Below are 26,010 nucleotides of genomic sequence, written 5' to 3'. Positions count from 1 at the left end.
GACATTTAACTTCTAAAGCACTTATTTTCCTTCCAATCTGTAAAAAAAGTCCTATATAATAAAAGGGTAATATGCAAATTGACCCTAACGGCCTCTAGTATAATATAAATGGAGCCACTTTAAAATGGAGTCAGAGCTACCACCATCCAGAGGAACTGCCTTGCACATCTTACTCCTCAAACCTCTGGAATGTTAAAACTGCAAAATAACCTTTGGAGTGAGCCTAAAGCAACATTACACCCTCAACAACTATTTGCAAAGATAACAAGAAAGCATATATTATAACTACTGGACTGAAAATTAAACATTCTTTAGCATTAGTATCACTATGTTAGCTTATCTGCACCTACAGAATGTCTTCCCTCTACTGACATAATTGCTGTAATTGTTATCCTTTCCTTTGCCTTCCTTATCTGGAACTATTTGGGTTTCTGCCTGAATCAGTGCTTCCCAAATAGCTCTTCTTTTGGATCTCAAAAAAATGCTTATTGAACCTCACTTTGATTTTTAGGTTAACAAATCTCAAGAACCTATTGATTCTCTACACTGGAAGACCTTCCATAGAACTAAGGGTCTAACTATTAAAAGCAAAAGGTAAACATATCCATTGGGAAGACTCAAGGCAATGATTTTATCATCCTTTCTCAGTGACCACTCTCTTTCCCTCTGGGGGCCAACAAGAACAGGGTTAAACTACAGAGTCTATGGCACGTGTGCCAAACAGACCTGAAGAGCAGCCAGGAAAAGCCGCGCCTGAGCCTCCACCTCAGGAGCATGCAGGGAAAGGACAAGTGAGGACCGTCCAGGGCTGTGTTTCAGAGACAAGCCAGAACCCTTACGGGGGGTCTCAACTTAGGTCCTTGCCCAGCCAGGCAGAGAGGAGGCCCAGAGACACGGGGACATTCTGTTCCAGTTTCTAAACTGGCCTAGGGGACAGAGATAAGAACCGGGGTTTGGTACAGGACAGTAGGGTGGCCTGCAAAGTGGGGGCCAAAATAAAGGGTGAAGCAGAGTGGCTGAGCAGGGGAGGAGAGGAGAGGGAGGGAAGATGGGGAGGAGGCATGGAAAGGTGGGGGCTGGGAAGGGAGAGGGTGGGGAAGGGGGATGGGTGGGAGAGGGAGGGAAGAAGAGGGGAAAAATAAAAAACAGACTTGAAGGCCTATATTAGGAAATATTCACTAGTTTATTTCACGAAACACTGTAATTCCATGTATATTTTTCATATATAGCTTCCTGTTAACTGCATGTCTATAAGACTATCACAGATATTAGTCTTACAACAATAAAGTTTATACTAGTACTGACAAAAATTAAGTAAATCCCATAATAGAGGATAACAAAACAAATTAAAAGCAGTCAGGCTGAGTGACTATGATGCCCTATAAAATTACAAGGTTAATCAAGGGAATGAAAACCATGACTGTAATCATTTAAAAAGTGAGTCAGCCCAAAAGAATTGAAAACAGTTTTATTTAAATAACCAAAAGGTAGAAACAACCCAAATGTCTATCAACTGATGAACAAAAGTATTTCCACACAATGAAATACTACTCAGCCATAAAAAGAAATGAACTATTGCCTGGCCAGCTTAGCTCAGGGGTTGAACATCAACCTATGAACCAGAAGGTCAAGGTTCAATTCCCGGTGTGGGGACTTGCCTGGGTTGCAAGCTCAATTCCCAGGGGGAGCATGCAGGAGGCAACAGATCAATGATTCTCTCTCATCATTGATGTTTACTATCTGTCTCTCCTTCTCCCTTCCTCCCTGAAATAAATTTTTTAAAAACTATATATTAAAAAAAGGAAATGAAGTATTGATACTTGCTAGTTCTTGCTATAACAAGAACTAATCTTGAAGACCTTATGCAGAATGAAAGAAGCCACATCTCTAGACCAGTGATGGTGAACCTATGACACACGTGTCAGAGGTGACACGCGAACTCATTTTTTTGGTTGATTTTTCTTTGTTAAATGGCATTTAAATATATAAAATAAATATCAAAAATATACATCTTTGTTTTACTATGGATGCAAATATCAAAAAATTTCTATATGTGACACGGCACCAGAGTTAAGTTAGGGTTTTTCAAAATGCTGACACGCCGAGCTCAAAAGGTTCGCCATCACTGCTCTAGATGGTTTCTGTTTAGTGTGAGCTCTGTTCTAAGTTACCTTAATGAAAAGATCACACACACAAAAAAACTAATTCAAGTTGGGTTCCTCTGCTCACCAAAGACCTGCAATGGCTCTGGATGCCTAGTATAGCCTCAGAAATAGCTTGGATTACAGGTGTGGTAATAAACAAATAAAAAATAGTACTTTTTTTAAAATATTTTTTTATAGATTTCAGAGAGGCAGGGAGAGGGAGAGATAGAAACATCAATGATGAGAATCATTGATTGGCTGCCTCCTACACATCCCCTACTGGAGATCAAGTCTACAACCTGAGCATGTGCCACGGACCAGAAATGAACCCGGGACCCTTCAGTCCACAGGCCATGCTCGAGCCACTGAGCCATACCTGTTAGGGCATAAACTTTTTTTAATCCTCACCCAAGGACATGCTTATTTATTTTAGAGAGAAGGACAAAGAGAGAGAAACATCGATATGAGAGAGAAATATTTATCAGTTGCCTTCCCAATCATGCCTTGACTAGGGATTGAACCCACCACCTTTCGGTGTACCGGACTACACTCCAACAAACTGAGCCACAACAGGCAAGGTTAAACATTTGTTGATGTATGTTTTGATGAGTGAGTATATATGCCAACCACCCACTATCTTAAAGCATTTTATATAGATTAATTCAATCCTAATAATCTTATGAAATTTATATAGTTACTAGAGGCCCAGTGCATGAAATTCGTGCAAGAGTAGGCCTTCCTTTCCCCAGCTGCCAGCACTGGCAGGCACCCAGGACCTGGGCTTCCCTCACAGCCCCGGCTTTGTTGGGAAAGTTGTCCGGAAGGATGGTCTAATTAGCATATTATGCTTTTATTATTATAGATTATCCCCATTTTGCCTGGGTATTCACTACATCTGCATTATTTCACTTCTGTAACTAACAACCTAAAATGCCACCCTTCCTGCCTCCTATTATCCTGGAATGCATGAAGGAAGCACTGAGTTTCATAAAAACTAGATTGCTACTGTCAATATCTACCATCCAAGTAATTTCATAATTATCAGACTAAAATACTTTTTCCTACAACAAATTCCTCTTTCAACTTATCAGCTCTCTGTTAAAAAAAAAAAAGAAGAATTAACACACTCTTTGTAATAATAAGATCTTAAAGAAAAGGAATCAAAAGTAGTTGAACTTCCAGGGATGCTTTTAGGCAGCTCCTGACTAAAACAAAGAAGCGTTCCAGAAACGTACCTGTTGGAGCCATCTTTCATATGAACTTTGGCATAAAGAACATCCACCATGCCAGGATCATCGTTCATGTATTCTATCCCTTCCATCTCTACTTCTAGGGGTTTGCCCCCAGAAATGTCGCTGCAAAGGAAAAACCATTAGATTTTTATAATTATTTATATATTTTAAAACATGGTTAATATACATAGTCAAACTACAAAAATTAAGTTGTTGGCTTTTTTTACTAACATTATTTAACCATCCTTCTAATTTCAAAATTAATACATGTTTAATGCACACAGACTAGAAACACTAGTATTTCCAAAGTCACACTAAAAAGCACTCTAAGAAAAAGGCAAGCAATGATAGTTCTGATTGACAAAGACAACTGATGTGTTGACCATCTCTGAGGTTTTACATCATTATTTCTATAAGTTGCACAGTATTTCACTCATATAACAATGATGGAGTGTAAAAGCTAACAGCACATCTTTAAGTACAATTTGACAATATTTATAAAAAATCTTCAATAAAAGAAACCCTTTGCCCAGTCAACTCAATTTATAGGAACTAACCCTAATGAAATAATTATGAATTCAGCTACATATGCAATGATAGCTGATAAAGAACAGTTCTTTACAGAATTCCAACTGAAAAATGCAGAAGCAATAACAGAATTAGAGTATCACCATTTTGCAACTCCAGATAAAACAATGGATCTATGCAAGCTCACCAATGGATGCTAAAACTTAGACAAAAGGCTGGAGGAAATATAAAGAGACCCCTCTACACAATGGATCAGGCTGATCACTCTCAAATTGACTGATCAAGCTTATCATACACACAAAAAGAAAAGACCAAACAATATGTGCCTCCTGATATGATGCAATAGGGTTTTGACTGATGCATTGTTGGGAGTAGCAAAAGACTGGCAACAGGCTAAATGTCCAATAACATAGGACTGATTACATAAATCAAAATACTATGAGCAATAAATAAGCCATTCAAAGCTAAGGAAGCTTTTCAGGTACTGATACATAATGATTATATTTTAAGTTTTAAAAAAGGCACTAGCTGGTTTGGTTCATTGGATAGAGCATCGGCCTGCAGACTGAAGGGTCCCAGGTTTGATTTCAGTCAAGGGCACATGCCTGGGTTATAGGCTCGATCCCCAGTAGGGGGTGTGCAGGAGGCAGCCAATCAATGATTCTCTCTCATCATTGATGTTTCTCTCTCTCTCTCTCTCCCCTCTCCCTTCCTCTCTGAAATCAATAAAAATATATTCTTTTTTAAAGTACACATCAATGTATATACTATTTATGAAAAAGATGGGGATAAGAAACTCTATACTAATAAAAGCATAATATGCTAATTAGACCAGACAGCTAAACTGGAAGTCGGACATCCCCCGAGGGGTCCTGGACTGGAGAGGGTGCAGGTTGGGCTGAGGGACGCCCCCCCCATGCACAAATTTTGTGCACCAGGCCACTAGAATATATATATACACACATATATATTTCTTGTACATACGTAAAATCTCTGTAAATAAACAAAGACATTGCTAACATCTGTTGCCTTTAGAGAGTATAGCAGGGTGCTTGATGGGATAGCAATGGGAAGAAGTGTGCAGAAAACTCTTCAATGCTTATCCTTTGTACCTTTAAATTTTTGAAGCATGTAAATGTACTCTCTATTAAAAAGTTAACATTTTTAAAAATATGCATAAGAAGTCAAACACAAAAAGTTTATATACCAAACTAGCGGCCAGGTGCATGAAATTCGTGCACAGGAGGTGGGTCCCTCAGCCCGACCTGCACCCTCTCCAATCTGGGAGCCCTCAGGAGAGCCCTCTCCAATGTGGGAGCCCTGATGGCTTAGGCCCACTCCCCATGGTTCTCTGCTCTCTGCAGGGCCTGGCCACTCCGCGCCCGCTGCCCAGAGGCCCTCCGCAGCCGGGGTGGAATGCTTGCCTCATCGCCACGGTGACAAAGCAAGCATTCCACCAAGCTGCTCACGCTTCCCGCTCTCAGCGGTCGCCCCCCGAGGACTGGGGTACTCTGGCGGGGCTGAGGGGACTGGGTGCCGCCATCTTGTGGCTATGGGAGCCGCCATCTTTGTGACAGAGTGATGGCTAATTTGCATATTACCCTTTTATTAGATAGGATGATTCAATATATATGACATTAAAGGACAAGGCAGATTAACCTATGGTAATAGAAATCAGAACGGTACTTACTCCTCAAATAAGTGAATTTACTGGAAAAGGATGAAGCACGAAGGAACTTCATGAGGTGATGGCAATGTTCTACATCTTGATTTGGGTGTGGTTACATTTGTCTTAACTCATTAAACTAACATGTATTACTTTCATGCTAAGTGAAGCCCACCACCCTGCTTTTTCCCCAGACCCTTAAGTAGACTTATACTTCAACCAGAGAAGGCCTTCCTGTGCCAGACTAAAACCCAACTAAAAATCAGCTCACCACACACAGCCTTCTCCAAGACCAGGAGGCTAGGGACACCATCCATCTTGTCCACTCCTATATCTCCAGCACCTGGCACAGTGCTTTACATAAAATAGGTACTTCATAAATCTCTGATAAACACTGGATGTTCTACTAGAAGCTGTTCTAGACAATTTTGAGAAGAATGTGGACACATGTGATATTATTATTGAATAAAATGTGGTACTGACTCAAAGACAAAAGGCTGCTAGGATGCACCAAAAGACAATTCCAAAAGGCAAAACAAAAAAGTTCTCTTGATGATATTGAATTAAAGCCATAAAACACTATTTGTAGTCTAGGAATCCCAATGGTAAAGATTCATTTAAAACTTCAAGGCCTTATTATTACATAAGACCAGAATTTATCTCAATAAGAAACTAAATAATTGAACTATTCTAGACAGATATTTGAAAGAGAAAAATGACAGCCTTGATCATAAGTATCCTATAAGTACCTCTAATACGTGGGATATTCCAGAAACACAAGCCAATCTCTGAACTATTCTCTGAGGCTTGTAGTTTCAATCAATAATCCAGTGTATCTCCATTCCAAGTAATAGTCAAAGAATTCAAATGAAAGACTGCCATTTAATCCTATCAAACTGCAGTCAACAAAACTTCTTTTTCTTAAAACAGTTTAATACTAACCATACATTCCTCTACATTTTTCAGCTTTAACCCTGCACAGTCAGATCACCAGAAAGCACCATATCTTTAGTTTAGTTTCCCACTAAAATGTCCTCACTAGGTTATTAATATTTAATATTAGAGGCCTGGTGCATGAAATTCACGCACAGGTGAGGGGTCCCCTCAGTCCAGCTTGCACCCTCTCCAATCTGGGACCCCTCAGGGGATGTCCAACTCACAATCCAGGACTGCTGGCTCCTAACTGCTCACCTCTCCTGATCATCCCTAACTGCCCCCCCACCAAACTGATCACCCCTAACCACCTTTGCCTGTCAGCCTGATCACCCCTAACTGCCCCTCCTGCCGGCCTGGTCGCCCCCAACTGCCCCCCTACCAGCCTGGTCACCCCTAACTGTCCCCCCTGCTGGCCTGGTCACCGCTTACTGCTCCCCTCTGCCGGCCTGGTCGTCCCTAACTGCCAACCCCTGCCGGCCTGGTCGCTCCTTACTGCCCCCTTCTGCTGGCCTGGTCACCCTCAACTCTCCCCCCCCCCCCCCCCCCGCCGCCGCTGGCCTACCCGCCCCCAACTTCCCCCTTCTGCTAGACTGGTTGCCCTTCACTGCCCCCCTGCCAGCCTGGGTGCCCCCAACTCCCCCCTGCTGTCTTGGTCACCCCCAACTGCCCCCCCCCACCGGCTGTTCGCCCCAACTGCCCCTCCTACCAGCCTGGTCGCCACACAGCCTGCTATTCAATCATTTCATTGTCCCTCACTGCCCCCCTGCCAGCCTTGTTGCCCCTCACTGCCCCCCCCCCGCCACCAGCCTGTTCACCCCCAAGTGCTCCCCTGCCATACTGGTCGCCCCCAAATGCCCCCGCCGGCCTGGTCGCCCCCAACTGCCCCCCTGCTGACCTGGTCGCCCCACACAGCCTGCTTGTTCAGTCGTTTGGTCGACCCTCACTAACCCCCCCTGCAGACCTGGTCGCCCCACACAGCCTGCTTGTTCAGTCGTTTGGTCGTCCCTCACTAACCCCCCCCTGCAGACCTGGTCGCCCCACACAGCCTGCTTGTTCAGTCGTTTGGTCGTCCCTCACTAATGCCCCTGCCAGCATGGTCGCACCACGCAGCCTGCTGTTCAGTCGTTACTGTTACTGTGACAGTGTCCCGGACAATTTGCATATTCCTCTATTATTAGTATAGACTAGAGGCCTGGTGCATGAAATTCATGCATGGGTAGGGTCCCTATGCCTGGCCAGCAATTAGGGGCCTTCCTTCCAGCTGCCGGCCGCCGGCCAGGGCCTTCCTTGCCTGGCTGCAGGCTGCCAGATGGGGCCTTCCTTCGTTCCACACCGCCCCCAGGTGGTCAGCGCATGTCATAGCAAGCAATTGAACTCCTGGTGGAACTCCCAAGGGGACACTTTTCATATTAGCCTTTTATATAAGAAGATTATATCCTCAACTTCTAAAGGTCAATACAAGAAAAAGCAATGTGAACAATGTTCTTATATCTTCTGGAAAACTGTTAAAAATAATGCTTATCATCATTCTGGGTTATTTATGTTAAGATTTATGCAACTAGTTTTTCTCTTGACTTTAGAACCAGAAAAAAATTCTCTCCTAGAAAGTTGCTATGCTCGTTTTTATCAGATAAGAACTATAGCCCTAGCAGGTTTGGCTCAGTGGATAGAGCATTGGCCTGCAGACTGAAGGTTCCTGGATTAGATTGCAGTCAAGGGCATGTGCAGTTGGTTACAGGCTTCTCCCAGGCCTGGGCCCTGGTCAGGGCATGTGCAGGAGGCAACTGATAGATGTGTTTCTCTCACATCAATATTTTTCTCTGTCTTTCCTCCTCTCTTCCACTCTCTACAAAAATCAATGGAAAAATATCCTCGTGTAAGGATTAAAAAAAAAAAAAAACTACAATAACTGCTGTGTTTCTTTCTGGAATTTAGTTCAAGTATACTGGTGCTCAAAAACAGCATTAAATTTTAATGCTCAAGTACAATTATCTTACCTTGGTTTTCAGGTAGAATTTTCTCCCCATTCCACCTCTATGGTTTCTGAGCTCTCTGACTTTAACATTTCTTTTGTATATATGTCCTCCCTATAAAGGATCTCAAATCCTTGGAATGAGAAGAGATACCAAGAACAAAAACAAAAAAAATGAAACAGGATCTACAGCCTGCCTTATGAGTAGAAACTAAAACTCTTTCAACCTATCCCTAGGATTTATCAAGAGGGAGATTAAAGAACAGAAGAGAAATCCAATGGTTTGCCTGATAAATGCTCTTGGTCTTGGTGACCAAACTATTCCACCTGGAATACCTGTGAGCACATTTTTCAATTCAGTGACATCTGAGGCAATAATTAGGAACTAACATTTGCCCATGGGTATTTTTCCTCCTCTTCTCTCCTCATTCTTGTCCCTTTTTAACTTATTTGGTTTAACCTCAGGCCTACTGGGAACACTTAGGAACAAGTAGAGTGACGCTGGAGCTACAGAATGCTGCCTATTTGTTGGACTACATACTCAGAGCCATTGCACTGTTTGCGCTCTATATGTCACAAAGAAAAGTCACAAGGGACACATTCAGAGCTTCAGTGTTTCCTGGACACTGTAAATAATTCACTGTGAATAATTCTAAATAGCTACACAAATCTTTAGCCTAACAATTGAAATCAAAGTTGTTTCTCATCAGGTAGCATCCTTAAACTCAAACTACCACCAAATTTAAAACAAATATTCAACCATCCATTTCTTTTTTTTTTTTTTAACCATCCATTTCTTTAAAATACCTATATAGTACCACAGTTTTAATTAAATTCCAATATAACCATATATATTTAATACTTTAATTTTAAAAGCCATCAAATTAAACTACGGCAAATTATACACTGATCTATTCATTTTCAATGTTTTTATTTTTTATATTTTAATTTGAGATCTCTACATCATAAAAAGTTCAGCTTAGAAATGTCATTGTTTACTAAAGTATAAAGGCTAACATCAAAGAGCAAAAATAAAGAAAAAAAAAGGTTAGATGATACATTTTATTTACTAGGCCTGTAATATAAGCTTTTTTTTAAAGAGATATTTCTTCCTTTTATGAGAACAAAGCACTTCTAACCAATCCAAACAACCAATTCTGATTCTCGTCCTCCTTTTCAGAAATAAATTAATTTTGCATTGTATACTTTCTAAACAAGTGTGTATGGCAGAGGGAACCATGGGGGAGAAGAGGGTCGGAGAGGCTTGTTTTACTTGCTGATTTCAAATCTTTCCAGCTTCTTGAAAAGAGCATGTTCAAAATTTTTTGCCTGCATTGCAGATTTTTGGCAGGGTAACTTTGTCCTATTTCAAAAGCGTTGCTGAATTTGAAAAACTACAATTACTGTTTTCATCCTGTCATGTCAAAAATTCTTAGGAACTATGAAGGCTGATCTTCATTACCTATGCACATCAACCCCAACATGCTTAAAGGGCTTAGATTTGGCCTTTAGTCACAAAAGGCAGCAAGAGACATAAAAAGAGGAACTCAGCTAAATCCTCACATAGCTCAGGATAAAACCTCAGTGGTTAAAAAACCTGTGACCCCATTTTTTTTCATTTAAGAAGAAAGTCTATTTAATGAGTGTTTGGTGTCTTGTGGAAACTCCAGGATTCTGAGACAATCAGATTCAGTGCCATATAATCAGGAACAATAGGCAAAAAGTAAAAAATTGGTTCAGTGAGGAAAACACAGCTGCTGCAATATCTTAATCTGCTCAGTCTGTCATCAAAATACCAGACACTTGGTGGCTGAAACAACAGACATTTACTCTCACAGATATGGAGGCTGGGAAGTCAAGATAAAGGTTCTGCCGATTTGGTGAGAATTCTCTGGATTGCAGATGGCTACATTCTCACACATGGTGAAGTGATTTTTCATAAGGTTAAAAAAATACTTCTCTAAACAAATATTTTATCCATCTTAAAAAAACTTTTACAGGATTCTTCCAATGGTAGCCAAGAAAATGCAGCTGCTTTCAGTTTTGTTTAGCAAAAAGAAACCAGGGGATAAGTTAAGGTGTCAGAACGCATTCTTAAACCAGGTAAAATTGCTCTGCTTTGTAAGGTAAAGCATAAAGTTTTCTTTTTTTGCAAGGAAAGTTATAAATACCTAAATACAAACACCAAATTATTCTGAGTTTCAGGTAAGATTGAGAAAAGACAGTTATGTTCCTTACTGAACAAACAAGACAAAGGTATTATTTGCTATATGAGATTCAGAAAGAATAAACAGACTGTAAACCCAATCAGCTTATGATTTTGCTCAAAAACAGTATTTTGTCTTCAAAACAATGGAAAAGGAGAAGAGGCCCACAAATTAAGTCATTGTATTAAACAGTTTTATATACAACATAACTAGAGGAAAATTTTTAATTTTTTTACCTTGTTTTACCCCATGAACCAGATAACCCATTTCTATAAGGCAATGGTACAATAGTATGGGACCTAAATATTGTCACAAATTTTTTTTTTATTGTCACAAATTTTTAAAAACTATTCAAGTGAGCCAGTTTTGTTCCTTTCTTTTTTTTTAATCCTCACCCAAGGGGGGCTTGGGGGGGGGGGAGGGAGGGAGGGGGAGAGAGAGAGAGAGAGAGAGAGAGAGAGAGAGAGAGACAGACAGACAGACAGACAGACAGACAGAGACATGGATCGGTTGCCTTCCTCAATGCTCAACCAACTGAGCCATTCTGGCCGGGCTCAAGTGAGTCAGTTTTCAAATTTCTCTTGTTCTTCATCAATCCTAAGTAAAAGGAGTAAAGTGAGAGGTGGGAAGAGATGCTTCTTTGAAATAAAGCTAATGTGGGTTTTACTGGGCTAAAATCAAGGTGCGGCAGGGTTGTGTTCCTTGGGTTGATGTACGTGTAAATTAAAATTTTACAGTAAAAAGAATAATAACTCTCCAATGTTTTCTCTGAGCCAAAAACATTTGCTTGGATGGTCTTTTAGTATCCTCACTCTGAATTACACAAAATTACCTGTATTAAAAAAAAGAAAATTAAAGGCTGCATTTCTGAAATACAATGAAGACTTTCCTAGAGAATCAAGTTATAGCAGTGATGGCGAACCTTTTGAGCTCAGCGTGTCAGCATTTTGAAAAACCCTAACTTAACTCTGGTGCCGTGTCACATATAGAAATTTTTTGATATTTGCAACCATAGTAAAACAAAGATTTATATTTTTGATATTTATTTTATATATTTAAATGCCATTTAACAAAGAAAAATCAACCAAAAAATGAGTTCGCGTGTCACCTCTGACACACGTCATAGGTTCACCATCACTGAGTTATAGTGTTGAATTACCATGGGAAGCAGAATAATGGCTCTCCAAAGATGCCCACATCCTACTATCTGGAATCTGTAAATTCGCTGTCTTATATGGCAGAGACTTTGACAGATGTGATTTAGGTTCTGGAGTTTGAGATGGAGCGATTATCCTGGATTATCTGGATGGACTCAATCAAATCATGAGAGTCCTTACAAGCAGAAGCCTTTGCCTGCTGTGGCCAGAGAGAGAGGTGTGACAACAGAAGGGTCAGAGAGATACAACGTTGCTAGTGTTGAATATGAGGAAGGGACTACTAGCCAAGGAATGTGTGTGGCCGCTAGAAGCTGGACTTGAAAGGCAAGGAAACAGATTCTTCCCTAGAGCCTCCAGAAAGGAACACAACCCTGCACACCTTGATTTTAGCCCAGTAAAGCCCATCTCAGACTTCTCCCCACAGAACTATATAGTACATTTATATTGTTTTAAGCCACCAACCTTATAGTAATGCAGAAAACTAACATAGTAGTCTATACTCTTTGATGGATAATGAAGAGAATTTCCTTTTGGAGAAAATAATGGCATGTCCTATTAAAAAAACAAAATTTGCCTACTGAACGAGTATAATTTAAGGTAAAGGTTTTCCATAAAAATCTGTAAATATATGCTTTAAGTACATTTTAAACCTTTCAGACAACGGTTCAATGTGAAGTGTTACAAATGGGTGAATCAACAAACCTCATTCCCATGTAACCCAGCTCTCTAGTCCAAAAACAAGTCTTTGATAGCCCAAAAAACCCAGTACAGGTGACCACCCTTCCCCACACCTATGGATTACTCACTCAATGAATTCCTCTTTACACTGCTTTAGCATCTCACATGTCTGCTGGATCTCTTGCTCACTTAAAAGTACCAACATCCCAATAGTTAGGTGAAGTTTTTTGGGATTCTGGAAAATGGTGCTATCAACTCCATGATCCTGTTATAAAAGGGAGAAAAACAAGAAACTCAGCCCATACAAAAGCAAGTGGTAGGAATAAAATTTAAAGTCCAGACATAAACCCACACATTTATATATAATTAACTAATTTTAACCAAGATGCCAAGACAATTTAATGGAGAAAGGAGAGTCTCTTCAACAAATGATGCTGGGACAATGATTGAATTTGTACACTTAAGATGGGTGTATTTTTGTGGTATGTAAACTATACCCCAACAAAGCTGTTAAACATAAATATGTGTGTGCATTCTTTTCTTTTTAAGAGCATCCAAGCAATCCTGAAGCAAGTTGTTACCTATAACTCAACCTGCTGAGAGCTATTCATGGAATAGTTTAAGAGTGGTCATCTCTTCAAATACCATATGATTTCACTTACATGTGGAATCTAAGGAGCAACATAAATAAACAAACAAACAGAAACAGACTTATAGATACAGAGAACAGACTGATGGTTGCCAGAGGGGTGTGGGGTTAGGGAATGGGTGAAAAAGGTGAATGGATTAAGAAGTACAAATTGGTAGTTACAGAAGAGTCATGGGGGTGTTAAATACAGCATAGGGAATATAATAAATAATATTATAATAATTATGTGAGGTGCCAGGTGAGTACTTGAAATATCAGGGACCTACTTTGTAAATTATTAATATATACTTATTTAACCACTATGCTGTACACCTGAAACTAATATAAAATAATATGGAATGTAAACAGTAATTGAAAAATAAAACTTTTGCCCTAACCGGTTTGGCTCAGTGGATAGAGTGTCGGCCTGCAGACTGAAGGGTCCCAGGTTCGATTCTGGTCAAGGGCATGTACCTTGGTTGAGGACACATCCCCAGTGAGGGGTGTGCAGGAGGCATCTGATCCATGTTTCTCTCTCATCCATGTTTCTAACTCTCTATCCCTTTCCCTTCCTCTCTCTAAAAAAAAAAAGAAAAGAAAAAAGAAAACTTTTTTAAAAGTGCTAACTGGTTTGGTTCAGTGTATAGAGCGTCAGCCTGTGGACTGAAAGGTCCTGGGTTCGATTCCTGTCAAGGGCACATGCCCAAGTTGCGGGCTCAATCCCCAGTAGGGGGCGTGCAGAGGCAGCCAATAAATGATTCTCATCATTGATGTTTCTCTCTCCCACTCTCTTCCTCTCTGAAATCAATAAAAATATATTTTAAAAAATATATTCTCTCTTAAAAAATAAAAATAATTTAAAAAAGGTCCCACCAAAAAAAAAAAAAAAAAAAAAGGTCCCACCAAAAACCAACACAGACAGTACCTTGACCTTGACCTCTAACCTCCAGAACTGTGAGAAAATAAATCTGTTGTTTAAGCCACTTGGTCTATGGTATTCTGTTATAGCAACCCAAGTTGTCTAATACACGGAGCAATCCTACTGCTGGGGATTTATCCTGAAGATATATTTTCAATAATGTAAAATACATGTGCACAAGGTTAATGAATGGAGCATTATTGGAAAATAAATGTCCTCAAGTATAGAAGATTGGTTGAAAACGATGTATAAACACATGTGTAAACTGGTATGAAGTGATTTTTCCAGGACACAATAAATGAAAAAAAAATCACAGTGCAGAAGAGCATATAGTTTGTTAACATCTGTATAAAAGAAGGGAAATAAGAAAACACACACAACCTACTATCTTTACAAAAAGGAACACAGGACAAACAAACCAAAAAGCAACGAAGTTGGTTCCCTATAAATGACGAGAGCAGGGAGGAAGGGACTCAGGAATGTGCTACACTTCTTCAGAATACGCCCTTTTGTATAGTTCTGACTTTTGGAAGCATGTTGATACCCTACATGTTCAAAATAAAATTAAACTAGGATGCGAGGGGGGGGAACTAAATGTTAAAAGTAAACTAAAAATGAACCCACCTGCATTTCAAATGAATACCAAACCCACACTAGAGGGGGTTTAAAAAAGAAAAACTAATCTGAGTAACTTTTGAACACAAAATTTTATTAAATATCTCAGTTGAGGGGTGTTGTTGTGTTGTTGTTGTTGTTGTTGTTGTTTTTTTTTGGGGGGGGGGTAAACAAATCCTGAATTCTGCTTAGTAGGTTTATTTCTTACAGATGCATGGACAAAGCAAATCAGAACTATTTTAGATGTATTCTAGGATTAAGCAAATGTGTAAAGAGGGACATAAAAATATGGAATGCAGAGGGAAAGAAAGAACCCTGTAGGGATGGAGGGCAATCAATGATATCTTTGTGAACTCTTGATTTCTAAAATAGATACCATTGGTTCTCTGTATCCACGGTGTCACAACTGCAGATTCAATCAACTGCAGATCAAAATTACTTGGGGGGAAATTTTTCAGAAAGTTCCAAAAATCAAAACTTGAATTTGTCACATGCCAAGGACTAGGCTGACTCCACGCAAATGAAGTGATGTGTAGACATACCCTGCTGTAGCCTGTATGCATACAGGTTACATGCTAATTCTATGCCAATTTATATAAGGGACTAGGGATTTTGGTATCTGCAGGGGGTCCTGCGGATATAGAGGGACAACTCTGTATGCACAAACATGTAAGTGTGTATATATGTGTATATGTACATACATACCTTTTCTAGCTCTGTCCACAGAAAAGGGTTACATATAAATTATATAATCTCTAATACAAAGACTGAATTCTGAAGACTCGGATTCCCCAAAAGACTACAGATTATGTGGCTTTTAGATATCCCATCTATTCCTTTTCCTGCTCTTTTGTGTTGTTTTGTTGTGCAATATTGCAAGTGAACTCAAGGTGACTAAAGTGGTAGGCTCCCAAAGGGTAAGGTAAGGAAAGAAAAGTTCTAGAGGTTCCTTTTTTTAGGTAGTAAGATAATAAATCTGTGTAGTTTTAAACCACAAAGTTTGTGGTCATTTGTTATAATAGCAATAATATACTTATAATTTTAAACTCACAAAAAAGATGTAAGACTAAAAATAGTATCCTTTATTCATATTTGCCTATTGTCAAAATTTTACACTATTTTTTTATCATTTTCGTTCTCTTTTTCCCTTTTTTTCTAGACTACTTTAAATTGCATTGTGTATGTATGGCCCTTTACCTCTAAATACTTCAATATATATTTCCTACAAAACCATAGTTTTTAAAAACATAACAGCCATATAATTTTAATCTTCAATAGATTTAACATTGATAGTTTTAGCTATGATTTGCCATCCACAACCTAATTTTGTCAATCACAGCACTTTTTCCCCTTGTAATACGGGATCCAGTCTAGGATCAGGCTTTGTATTTAGCTGTTAAGTCTCTGCAGTCTCCTTGGATCTGGAACATTTCCACAGCTTTTGTCTTTCTTGACACTGACTTTGTTTTTAAAAAAATAGACTACTTCTTTAATAATAATGAACTTAAAAAAATAGAATATGCTTTTAGGGTCTGTCTGATGTGTCCTCATGAGTAGACTCAAGTTATACATTTCTGGCTAAAAATGCCGTCTACTAAGGAAAACTTTTCTCTTACTGAATTATCTAAAATTAATGCAGAACCAAACAATCTTCAAGGCAATGGCATAAATCCCTAGAGCCACTATTTTTATTTATTTTTTTTTTTGCTTGGAATATATCATATTTCCACCCACATTCTTCTTTGAAATGAATAAAGACCAACATCAAATTTTTACTCCAGAGACTTGGTCACACTGGGCCCTCCTCCAAGTTCACCATTACTTGGAGCTGGAACTATTTTACTCCATTAGGTTAGCCAACCAGGCTGGCGCCTGATAATTCTTTTTTTTTAAATTTTTATTTATTTATTGATTTTACAGAGAGGAAGGAAGAGGGATAGAGAGTTAGAAACATCGACCAGCTGCCTCCAGCATGCCCCCTACTGGGGATCGAGCCTGCAACCAAGGTACATGCCCTTGACCACAATCAAACCTGGGACCCTTCAGTCCACAGGCCGACGCTCTATCCACTGCGCCAAACTGGTTAGGGCTGGCGCCTGAAAATTCTAATGGTGGTTACCCTCCACAAGGCAAGGAGAAGCAAAGAGTAAAGTAACAGGAATTCCCTGGGGCAGTTTTATCTGGGGGTGGGGGGGGTGGGGGGGGAGTGTTTCTTTATGGTTATGTCAAATCAGTAAGCCTCAGTTTCTTTATTTGTTAAATAAGGTTTCATCCAAGGAAAAAAGGCATGCAAAAGCTACCTCCATAGAAAGCATATGTGCAGGCCTATGCCACAGTTCAGAGTTCAAAATCCTGTCCTAACTCAGCAGTCCCAGGTGCAAAACCTTAACTCTCATTCAAACTGCAGTTCGTGAAAATAATAATAATAAATAAATTTGGGGGGGGAAAACACAAAACTGCAGCTTTGTGATTTACCACTAGCAATCACCACATTATTGCTGGCCCTTCATTGATTTCACTTCTAATCCAGCACTCAGGCTCCCATGGGGCAGAACAGCTGGCAATGCTATCAGCATGAACAATTAACAAGGTACAACGAAATCTAAAAATGTGAAGTTTGGAAAAAGGCCAGTAAGAGAGAAGTATAGATTAGCCCACCATGGAACATTCTCTCTGCTTCTTTAATGCCTGGGTTAAAATTCAGCCATCCTTTCCACACAAATGGAATAAAATGCAGGTGCATCTGCCAGAGCTGTCAGCGAACAAAAGGGAAGCCTCTCGTCAGACTCAGACCCCAAAGAGCATGATCCCGTACACGAGTTAAGAAAGGAATACTAAGGCACTGGCTGGTTCTGCTCAGTGGTTGGAGCATTGGCCCTAAGACCGCAAGGTCCCAGATTCAATTCTGGTCAAGAGCACATACCTTGGTTGCAGGCTCAATGCCCACCTCCATCGGAGTACTGCAGGAGACAACCATTTGATGTATCGCACATCAATGTTTCTCTCCTTCTGTCTCTCCCCTTCCTTTCCACTCTGTCTAAAAATCAATGGAAAAAATATAACCTTGGGTGAGGATTAACAAAAAAATAAAAAAGAAATTAAAAAAGAAAAGAACACTATTAAAAGAACACTAAAAAGAAACGTGTACCACCCAGAATGTAAATAATGTATAGCACTCTGCTTGACAGTACATGCTGAGAGCCAGAGACAAAAAAAAAAATTTTTTTTTAATCCTCAAATTATATTCACATATATCATCTTTTAGGAACTCGAGGCATAACAAAAGTTTGGAATTCAGGTGTAAAAGGCCTTTAATTGGAATAGAGTCTAGAGTTCTAATTCCAAGTCTGTTACAAACCAGCTGTAATTAGGCAAGCCATTTCACTTCTCTTGACCCTCGGTTTCTTTCTCCGTAAGATAAGGGAGACGGCCTAGTTCACCTCTAGGTCAAAGGTCCTATAAATTTTTAAATGCTCCCACAATGCCTCTCAATAAGTATAGGTATTTGTGTGGGATCCGGCAATTCAACTCCTGATATTCGATGCAAAGAAAAAGAGGAAATAAGCATGGAAGACTTCCCCTATGCTCATTATATTTTATTTCTTTTTTTATGGCCAAATCCCATAAAATCATTGCTGGGCAGGTGATATAAACCTCATCACATAGGAAAGTTATTCAAATAAGGCAGACTGGTGAAAAAAGCATTGACTTTGCAAATTCTAAGTCTGCCACCTATCAGCAGTATGAGCCAAAGTGAGTTAATCTCTCTGGAATTCAATTTCATCATCTATAAAACACACAACATTTCCTTCTCAGGGTTGTTCTGAGTATTAAATAAAATATATGTGAAGCAGGGAGACAACCAAGATGGCGGCATAGGTAAACACCTGAATTTACTGCTGTGCACAACCACATTAAAACTACAACTAAAAGACAAAACGAATATCATCCAGAACCACGGGAAGGCTGGCTGAGTGGAAATTCTACAACTAGAAGGAAAGAGAAAAGCGCATTGAGTCCGAAGATAGGAGGTACAGATGTGTGGAAGTGCAGAGGTAGTGCGCGTGAAAGGGTCTGGCAGCAGGATATGCTGTTGTCTTTTTCAATCGGGAAGAAGATACAAGTTCCTAACTGCTTTGAACTCCAGTTCCGGTTGAGAATTTGGGGACCCAGACTCATACGAAGAGAAACTGGACTGTCTGGCATCGGCCGGAACGAGAGGGCAGTTTTCTCGCAGAGGTGCTTGCAGCGGTCATTGTTCCTGCACGGGGCCCCGGAACCTCGGGACCTCTCCAAGGCTGAACAGACTGGCAGCCATTGTGGTTTGCTCCACCCTAGTGATCCCCTGAGACCCCACCCACGCCATTTACAACCCCACCCAAGCTGTGCGCAGAGGCTTTTGCATATGAATGGCCTGGCCTTTCTCCGCCTAAAAACCTGGGCAGACTCAGTGAGCGCCAAAGCCCCACTGAAGCAAGTCCTGCCCCATAAGGGTGTCTCCAGCACAGAAGTCCTCCCATTGTAGACACAACTGGTCCTCACAGCCAATTGGCCTGGAGGTCAATTCTTCCCAGAGATACCAACAGCAATCAAGGCTTAACTACAATACGTCTGTGCACACAGCCCACAAAGGGGTGCACCAAGAGTGTCCACCTCAGGTGATTGGGGAGGCTGAGCCACTGGGCCCTGTAGGACACCTAGTACACAAAGCCACTCTATCAACACAGCCAAAATGTGGAGACAAAGAAACAGGTCACAAATGAAAGAAATGGAGAAAAGCAAACTACTGGATATAGAGTTCAAAACCACGGTTATAAGGCTACTCAATAATCTTCTAGAAACCTCCGAGAAATATAGTGAGACCCTCAAGGATATGAAAAAGGACCAATTAGAAATTAAGCATACATTGACTGAAAAGAAGAATAATATACAGAGATCCAACAGCAGACTAGAGGACCCCACGAATCAAGTCAAAGATTTGAAATACAAAGAAGCAAAAAACACCCAACCGGAAAAGCAAAAGGAAAAAAGAATCCAAAAATATGAAGATAGTGCAAGGAGCCTCTGGGACAGCTTCAAGCATACCAACATCCAAATTATAGAGGTGCCAGAAAAAGAGAGACAGCAAGATATTGAAAACCTATTTGAAGAAATAATGACAGAAAACTTCCCCTACCTAGTGAAAGAAATAGGCTTACAAGTCCAGGAAGTGCAGAGAACCCCAAACAAAAGGAATCCAAAGAGGACCACACCAAGACACATCATAATTAAAATGCCAAGGGCAAAAGACAAAGAGAGAATCTTAAAAGCAGCAAAAGAAAAACAGTTAGCCCTAACTGTTTTGGCTCAGTGGATACAGCGTCGGCTGTGGACTGAAAGGTCTCAGGTTCGATTCTGGTCAAGGGCACGTACCTTGGCTGTGGGCACATCCCCAGTAAGAGGTGTGCAGGAGACAGCTGATCGATGTTTCTCTCCCATCGGTGTTTCTAACTCTCTATCCCTCTCCCTTCCTCTCTGTAAAAAATCAATAAAATAAAAAAAAATTTAAAAAAAACAGTTACCTACAAGGGAGTACCCAGACTGTCAGCTGATTTCTCAACAGAAACTATGCAGGCCAGAAGGGAGTGGCAAGAAATATTCAAAGTGATGAATAGCAAGAACCTACAACCAAGATTACTCTACCCAGCAAAGCTATCATTTAGAATTGAAGGTCAGATAAAAAGCTTCACAGATAAGAAAAAGCTAAAGGAGTTCATCACCACCAAACCAGTATTATATGAAATGCTGAAGGGTATTCTTTAAGAAGAGGAATAAGAAGAAAAAGGTAAAGATAAAAATTATGAACAACAAAGTGACAACAAATACATACCTATCAACAAGTGAATCTAAAAATCAAGTGAATAAAAAATCTGACGAACAGAATAAACTGGTGAATAGAATAGAATCAGGGGCATAGAAAGGGAGTGGACTGACAATTCTCAGGGGGAAGAGGGTGTGGGGGTGCAGGAAGAGACTGGACAAAAATCGTACACCTATGGACAAGGACATGGGGGGGGGGGGTAAGGGCACGTGTGTGTGTGTGTGTGTGTGTGTGTGTGTGTGTGTGTGTGTGTGTGAAGCCTCTGGAACACAGTAAAATGGGATAAATACAGGCTTTTCCCTCTTCTAGCTTTTTATATGACTATGCAACACTCTAAACCATCTTTGCTCTTCCATCAAAATCACTGGAGTGAGGAATTAGGCTCTGATGAGTCACTTCTATTATTCTTTAAGAATGTTCACAAAAGCTGACTTGATTTGAGCTTATATTAGTGTTATTAATAAAATACCTTATTATGTTAAATAAACTTCAGAAAACAGGGTTTTGATTGTTCTGGCTTATCAATTCTATCCAGACATAATTACGTGAAAGTGGAAAGGCTCTTAAAAACAAAGGACAGCCAAAACCGGTTTGGCTCAGTGGATAGAGCGTCGGCCTGCGGACTCAAGGGTCCCGGGTTCGATTCCGGTCAAGGGCATGTACCTGGGTTGCGGGCACATCCCCAGTGGGAGATGTGCAGGAGGCAGCTGGTTGATGTTTCTCTCTCATCGATGTTTCTAACTCTCTATCTCTCTTCCTTCCTCTCTGTAAAAAAATCAATAAAATATATTAAAAAAAATAAAAATAAAAAAAAATAAAAATAAAAACAAAGGACAAATATTCAAACAGCAGGTTCTAAAACGAACAAGAAAAAAAGTATTTTTATACTGACCATAAAAAAGAATTCATTGTCTACATATCCTTACCATTAAAAATGAGTGAAGAGGATCTCCCCGTCAATAAAAGATGCATCCCTCTTACCTTTGACGAGCACAATGAATAATTAAGCCTACTTCTAAAAGCTCAACAATTTCTCCATAAGTTACTTATAAGCACTAGTTAGCAATCCATCTACCAATCTATACTTATTTCCAAAGATAGGCACTAATCACTCAAACATCAGTGATAGGTTAATGGTACAGCTCTGTTCCAACCAGACCCTCCGCCTCTTCTTGATGCCACTTTCCCCCGTCCCATATGGTAGTCGGTGGTATTACAACAGCTAACACATACAGTACTAGCTATGTGCCATGTTACGCTCTAAACATCTTACATATTAATTCATTTACTCTTTGTATCAACATTAAAGGTAGGTACTATTGTTATCCCCACATTAGAGAAAACCTCTCAAACATCTCTGAAATATATCCCCTCCTAAATATGCCACAGACCCTAGACTTTTTTTCCAACAGACTGTATTAATAGTCTAACTGGTAGCTGCCTCTCGTACCTCACTCCTTAACTCTCAATCCATCCTACACACTGCCTTCAGGATTTTTCTATAATGCTAAATTAATCACATTAATCTCTACATAAACTCTTTCATAATTCCTTACTACCTATAAAGTACATTCAAAACCCAAAAAACTCACACAAGACCATTGACAACCAGGTGGATACCATTTGCCTTTCTGCTCTTAACTCCTACCTCTTCCCTACCATACCCTACCCACTTTCTAGGCTTTAGTCTTGCAAACTCCTCACTCTCCCCTGAACATAGTGGACTAGAACACTTGCATTCCTGGCAAGTGCCATTTCCTCTGCCCAAAATGCTCGTCTGTTCCTTGCCATCCTGGCAACTCTTTCTTTCAAGACTCTCTTCAAGTGTCACCTTCTTTCCTTTTCTTCTTTTTTTAAAAATATATTTTATTGCTTTTTTACAGAGAGGAAGGGGAAGGGATAGAGAGTTAGAAACATCGATGAGAGAGAAACATTGATCAGCTGCCTCCCTACTGGGGATGTGCCAGCAACCAAGGTACATGCCCTTGACCAGAATCGAACCTGGGACCCTTGAGTCCGCAGGCCGACGCTCTATCCACTGAGCCAAACCAGCTAGGGCAAGTGTCACCTTCTTTATGGAGCCTTTTCCGACCATTGCACACCCTCTCCTCTGGGTACCCACTGTTCGCCCCTCTAACAGCACACAGACCATAACTATTTCTGTAAGAACGCTACTTCTTCCAGAGCATGGGATCCATAAGGGTAGAGTCCATTGTTAGTGCATAATACAGAGTCTGGCAAATTATATACATTTAATAAACAGTGAATGAACGAATAAAAGATAAACACTTGTTCACAACTCTCTGCATCCAAACGGTGCAATATAAGTCTGGTCATTTCCTACTATCCTACCCAACATCAGAATTCAATTTACAACTTTTCTTACAACCAAAGACAACTATCCCATCTTCACTCTAAAGTAATCCATAAGGTAATTATAAATCCCAGAACTCCCCTTACACATGAAGAATCCTAAATTATACACTAAAGCTTTTATAAATAAATTTTCTTCTTCAGTGAATAATACTAAGTGAAGAAAAAACTAATCCTAACGGAGGGGAAACCCCAGATCCATTAGCCATTTCTGTGCAGTGTTAGCCTTCACATACGATATAAGCAGAACTATGTAGTTTCTGAAGCTATAACCTATTTGGATTCTCCAGGCAGCCTGAGTAATCCCCTGAAGCTTTAGACAAATCTAGAAGCCTTCAGAATGCTCCACCAAACACAGCTTTGAATTACTGTTTTTCATTACTGATGCACTTTCTACTGAACCCTGCTGTGAGATAAAATGGAATTATAGCAGCATTACTAGCTATAGAATGATGGAGAGATAGACAAGGTTTTAATATACTTCTTGAACTTGCAGACAGTGAGACATCTTTGAATCTTAATGAAAGAGAGGACAGTGAAAAAATAAGGTGCAGTTTATCTGCAGATCACATAGATGAGAAATACCTTGCTGATGCCTCTGAGCAGCTAACCAGCCGTGGGCAAACTACGGCCTGCTGCCTGATCCGGCCAGTTTGAAATGAATAAAACTAAAAAAAAAAAAAGACCGTACCCTTTTATGTAATGATGTTTACTTTGAATTTATATTAGTTCACACAAACACTCCATCCATGCTTTTGTTCTGGCCCTCCCGGTCCAGTTTAAGAATCCATTGTGGCCCTCAGAGTCAAAAAGTTTGCTCACCCCTGAGCTAAACCCTACATTAAATGCTCAAGCTTAGGGAGAGGAAGCCCAGGGATGATGGTGATAATGTCTGCAGTCAAACAACATTTCTTATATAATTGATCAGCACACAGGAAGGTGATTTCAGGAAATGCTGTCCTAAAAGGTAAATTTACATTACTTTAGAGCATCAAGGGTGAGGTCAAAGACAAGAATGCTAGAATAAAGAGGCCAACTATTTTAAAGGAAGAAAAGAGAAGTTCAAGGAAGAGTGAGGGAAGGACAGGATAAGACCTGAGAATAGAAAACTTGTCTGTTGTATTAAAAATGTGACCTTCACAGCAATGTTTAAAAGTGAAAATTAATGGCTGTGGTAGGCAGAACGACCCTTAGTGACCCTCACTTTTATATAATCCTCTCTCCTTTGAGTGTGGGTGGAACCTGTGAATATGATGAGACATCACTGCTGGGATTATACTGTACTAGAGGCCTGGTGCACGAAATTTGTGCACTCAGCGTGGGTGGGGGTGGGGGGTGGAGGGGGTGGGGGTGGGGGATGGGGGGTGGGGTCCCTCAGCCCAGATTGCGAGAGGGCACAGGCCAGGCCGAGGGTCCCCACCGGTGCATGATCAGGGCTGGGAAGAAACGCGGCAGGATGGCCAGCCAGGGAGGGACGATGAAGGATTCCAGGGTGTGTCCGGCCTGTCTCACTCAGTCCCAAATGGCTGGACCCCACCAGCAAGCTAACCTAGCGATCAGAGCATCTGCCCCCTAGTGGTCAGTGCACATCATAGCAACTGGTTGACCAATTGACTATCTGCTCCCTGGTGGTGAGTGCACATCATAGTGAGCAGTTGAACGGCCTTAGCATATCATTAGCATATTATGCTTTGATTGGTTGAATGGCCAACTAGACGACCAGACACTTAGCATATTCAGCTTTTATTATATAGGACTAGAGGCCTGGTGCACAAATTCATGCATGGTTGAGTCCCTTGGCTTGGCTGGCGATCAAGGCCTATCTGGGGGCCAGCGGCAGGGGGGGAGGGGCTGTGGGGGTTGGCCAGTCATGGAGGGGGGGCCCGGATGCCTGGGTGGAGGGGCTGTGGAGGTTGTGGGAGCACACTGACCACCAGGGGGTAGCTCCTGCGTTGAGCATCTGCCCCCTGGTGGTCAGTGTGCCATAGCAACTGGTTGACTGGTTGTTCCAGTCATTCTGGTCATTTGGTTGTAATGGTCGCTTATGCTTTTTTTTTTTAAATATATTTTATTGAATTTTTACAGAGAGGAAGGAAGAGGGATAGAGAGTTAGAAACATCAATGAGAGAGAAACATCGATCAGCTGCCACCTGCACACTCCCTACTGGGTATGTGCCCGCAACCAAGGTACATGCCCTTGACCAGAATCGAACCTGGGACCCTTGAGTCCACAGGCCGACGCTCTATCCACTGAGCCAAACTGGTTAGGCGCTTATGCTTTTATACATATAGATTATAAGGCACAGCCAACCTTAACATAAGGAGACTATCACAGTGAGCCTGATCTATACACACAAGCTCTTTAGAAAGCAGAGTTTTCTCTGGCTGGTGACAAAAGTCAGAGATTCAAAGCACAAGAAGGATTTAACAAAAGCCAGAGGGGTCACATGTAAAGGAAACAGGGACTTCAGACCTATAGCCACAGGAACTGAATGGACTCGGAAGTGGATTCTTCCCCACGGCCTCCAGATAAGAGACCAGTCTCACCAACATATTGATTTCAGTCTTGTGAGACCCGAAGCAGAGAACCGAGTTGAGCCCACCAGATCTTCTGATCTATAGAAGTACTACAGAACTGTGAGATGATAAATGGGTGTTGTTTTAAGCTGCCCAGATGGAGGTAATTTACTGTGCAGCAATAGAAAACGAATACAATAGTGTATGCTGCAAAGGTAAACCAATGCACTCATGTTTTCACCTTTCACACCAGAGATCCCAAAAGGACTTAATATTATTTGACATGAGGAGTATAAACGCACCTTCCAGAGGTTGGATTCCAATTCTAGTCAGAGTACATGCCCAAGGTAACCACTTGATGTTTCACTCTCACCTCTCTCTCTCTCTCTCTCTCTCTCTCTCTCTCTCTCTCTCTCTCTCTCTCATCTCTCTGTACATGCCCAAGGTAACCGCTTGAGGTTTCCCTCTCACATAGATGTTCCCCATCCCTCCTTCCTCTCTCTAAAAATCAATTTCAAAAAAATTTTAACAAAAATACTCTAGACCTGTCCTTAACAGATTTAAAAACAAGCTTTGGA

General features: G+C 40.7%; 1 protein-coding gene across 4 annotated transcripts in view; it reads right to left on the bottom strand.

The window, feature by feature from the left end:
- ASCC1 (activating signal cointegrator 1 complex subunit 1) overlaps nucleotides 1–26,010 on the bottom strand; it is a 134,383-nt gene that overhangs the window by 47,511 nt on the left and 60,862 nt on the right. For all 4 annotated transcript variants that reach the window (XM_081105325.1, XM_081105324.1, XM_081105323.1 and 1 more), the window contains 2 exons: nucleotides 12,649–12,785; nucleotides 3,380–3,499 (listed from right to left, as the gene is read on the bottom strand). In XM_081105325.1, the coding sequence (XP_080961451.1) occupies nucleotides 3,380–3,499; nucleotides 12,649–12,785 (257 nt within the window). The remainder of the gene's footprint in view (nucleotides 1–3,379; nucleotides 3,500–12,648; nucleotides 12,786–26,010) is intronic.

The sequence above is a fragment of the Myotis nattereri genome (genome assembly GCF_964212035.1).
Source record: "Myotis nattereri genome assembly, chromosome: 13".
Lineage (NCBI taxonomy): Eukaryota > Metazoa > Chordata > Mammalia > Chiroptera > Vespertilionidae > Myotis > Myotis nattereri.
This window is presented reverse-complemented; position numbering and strand designations above follow the sequence as displayed.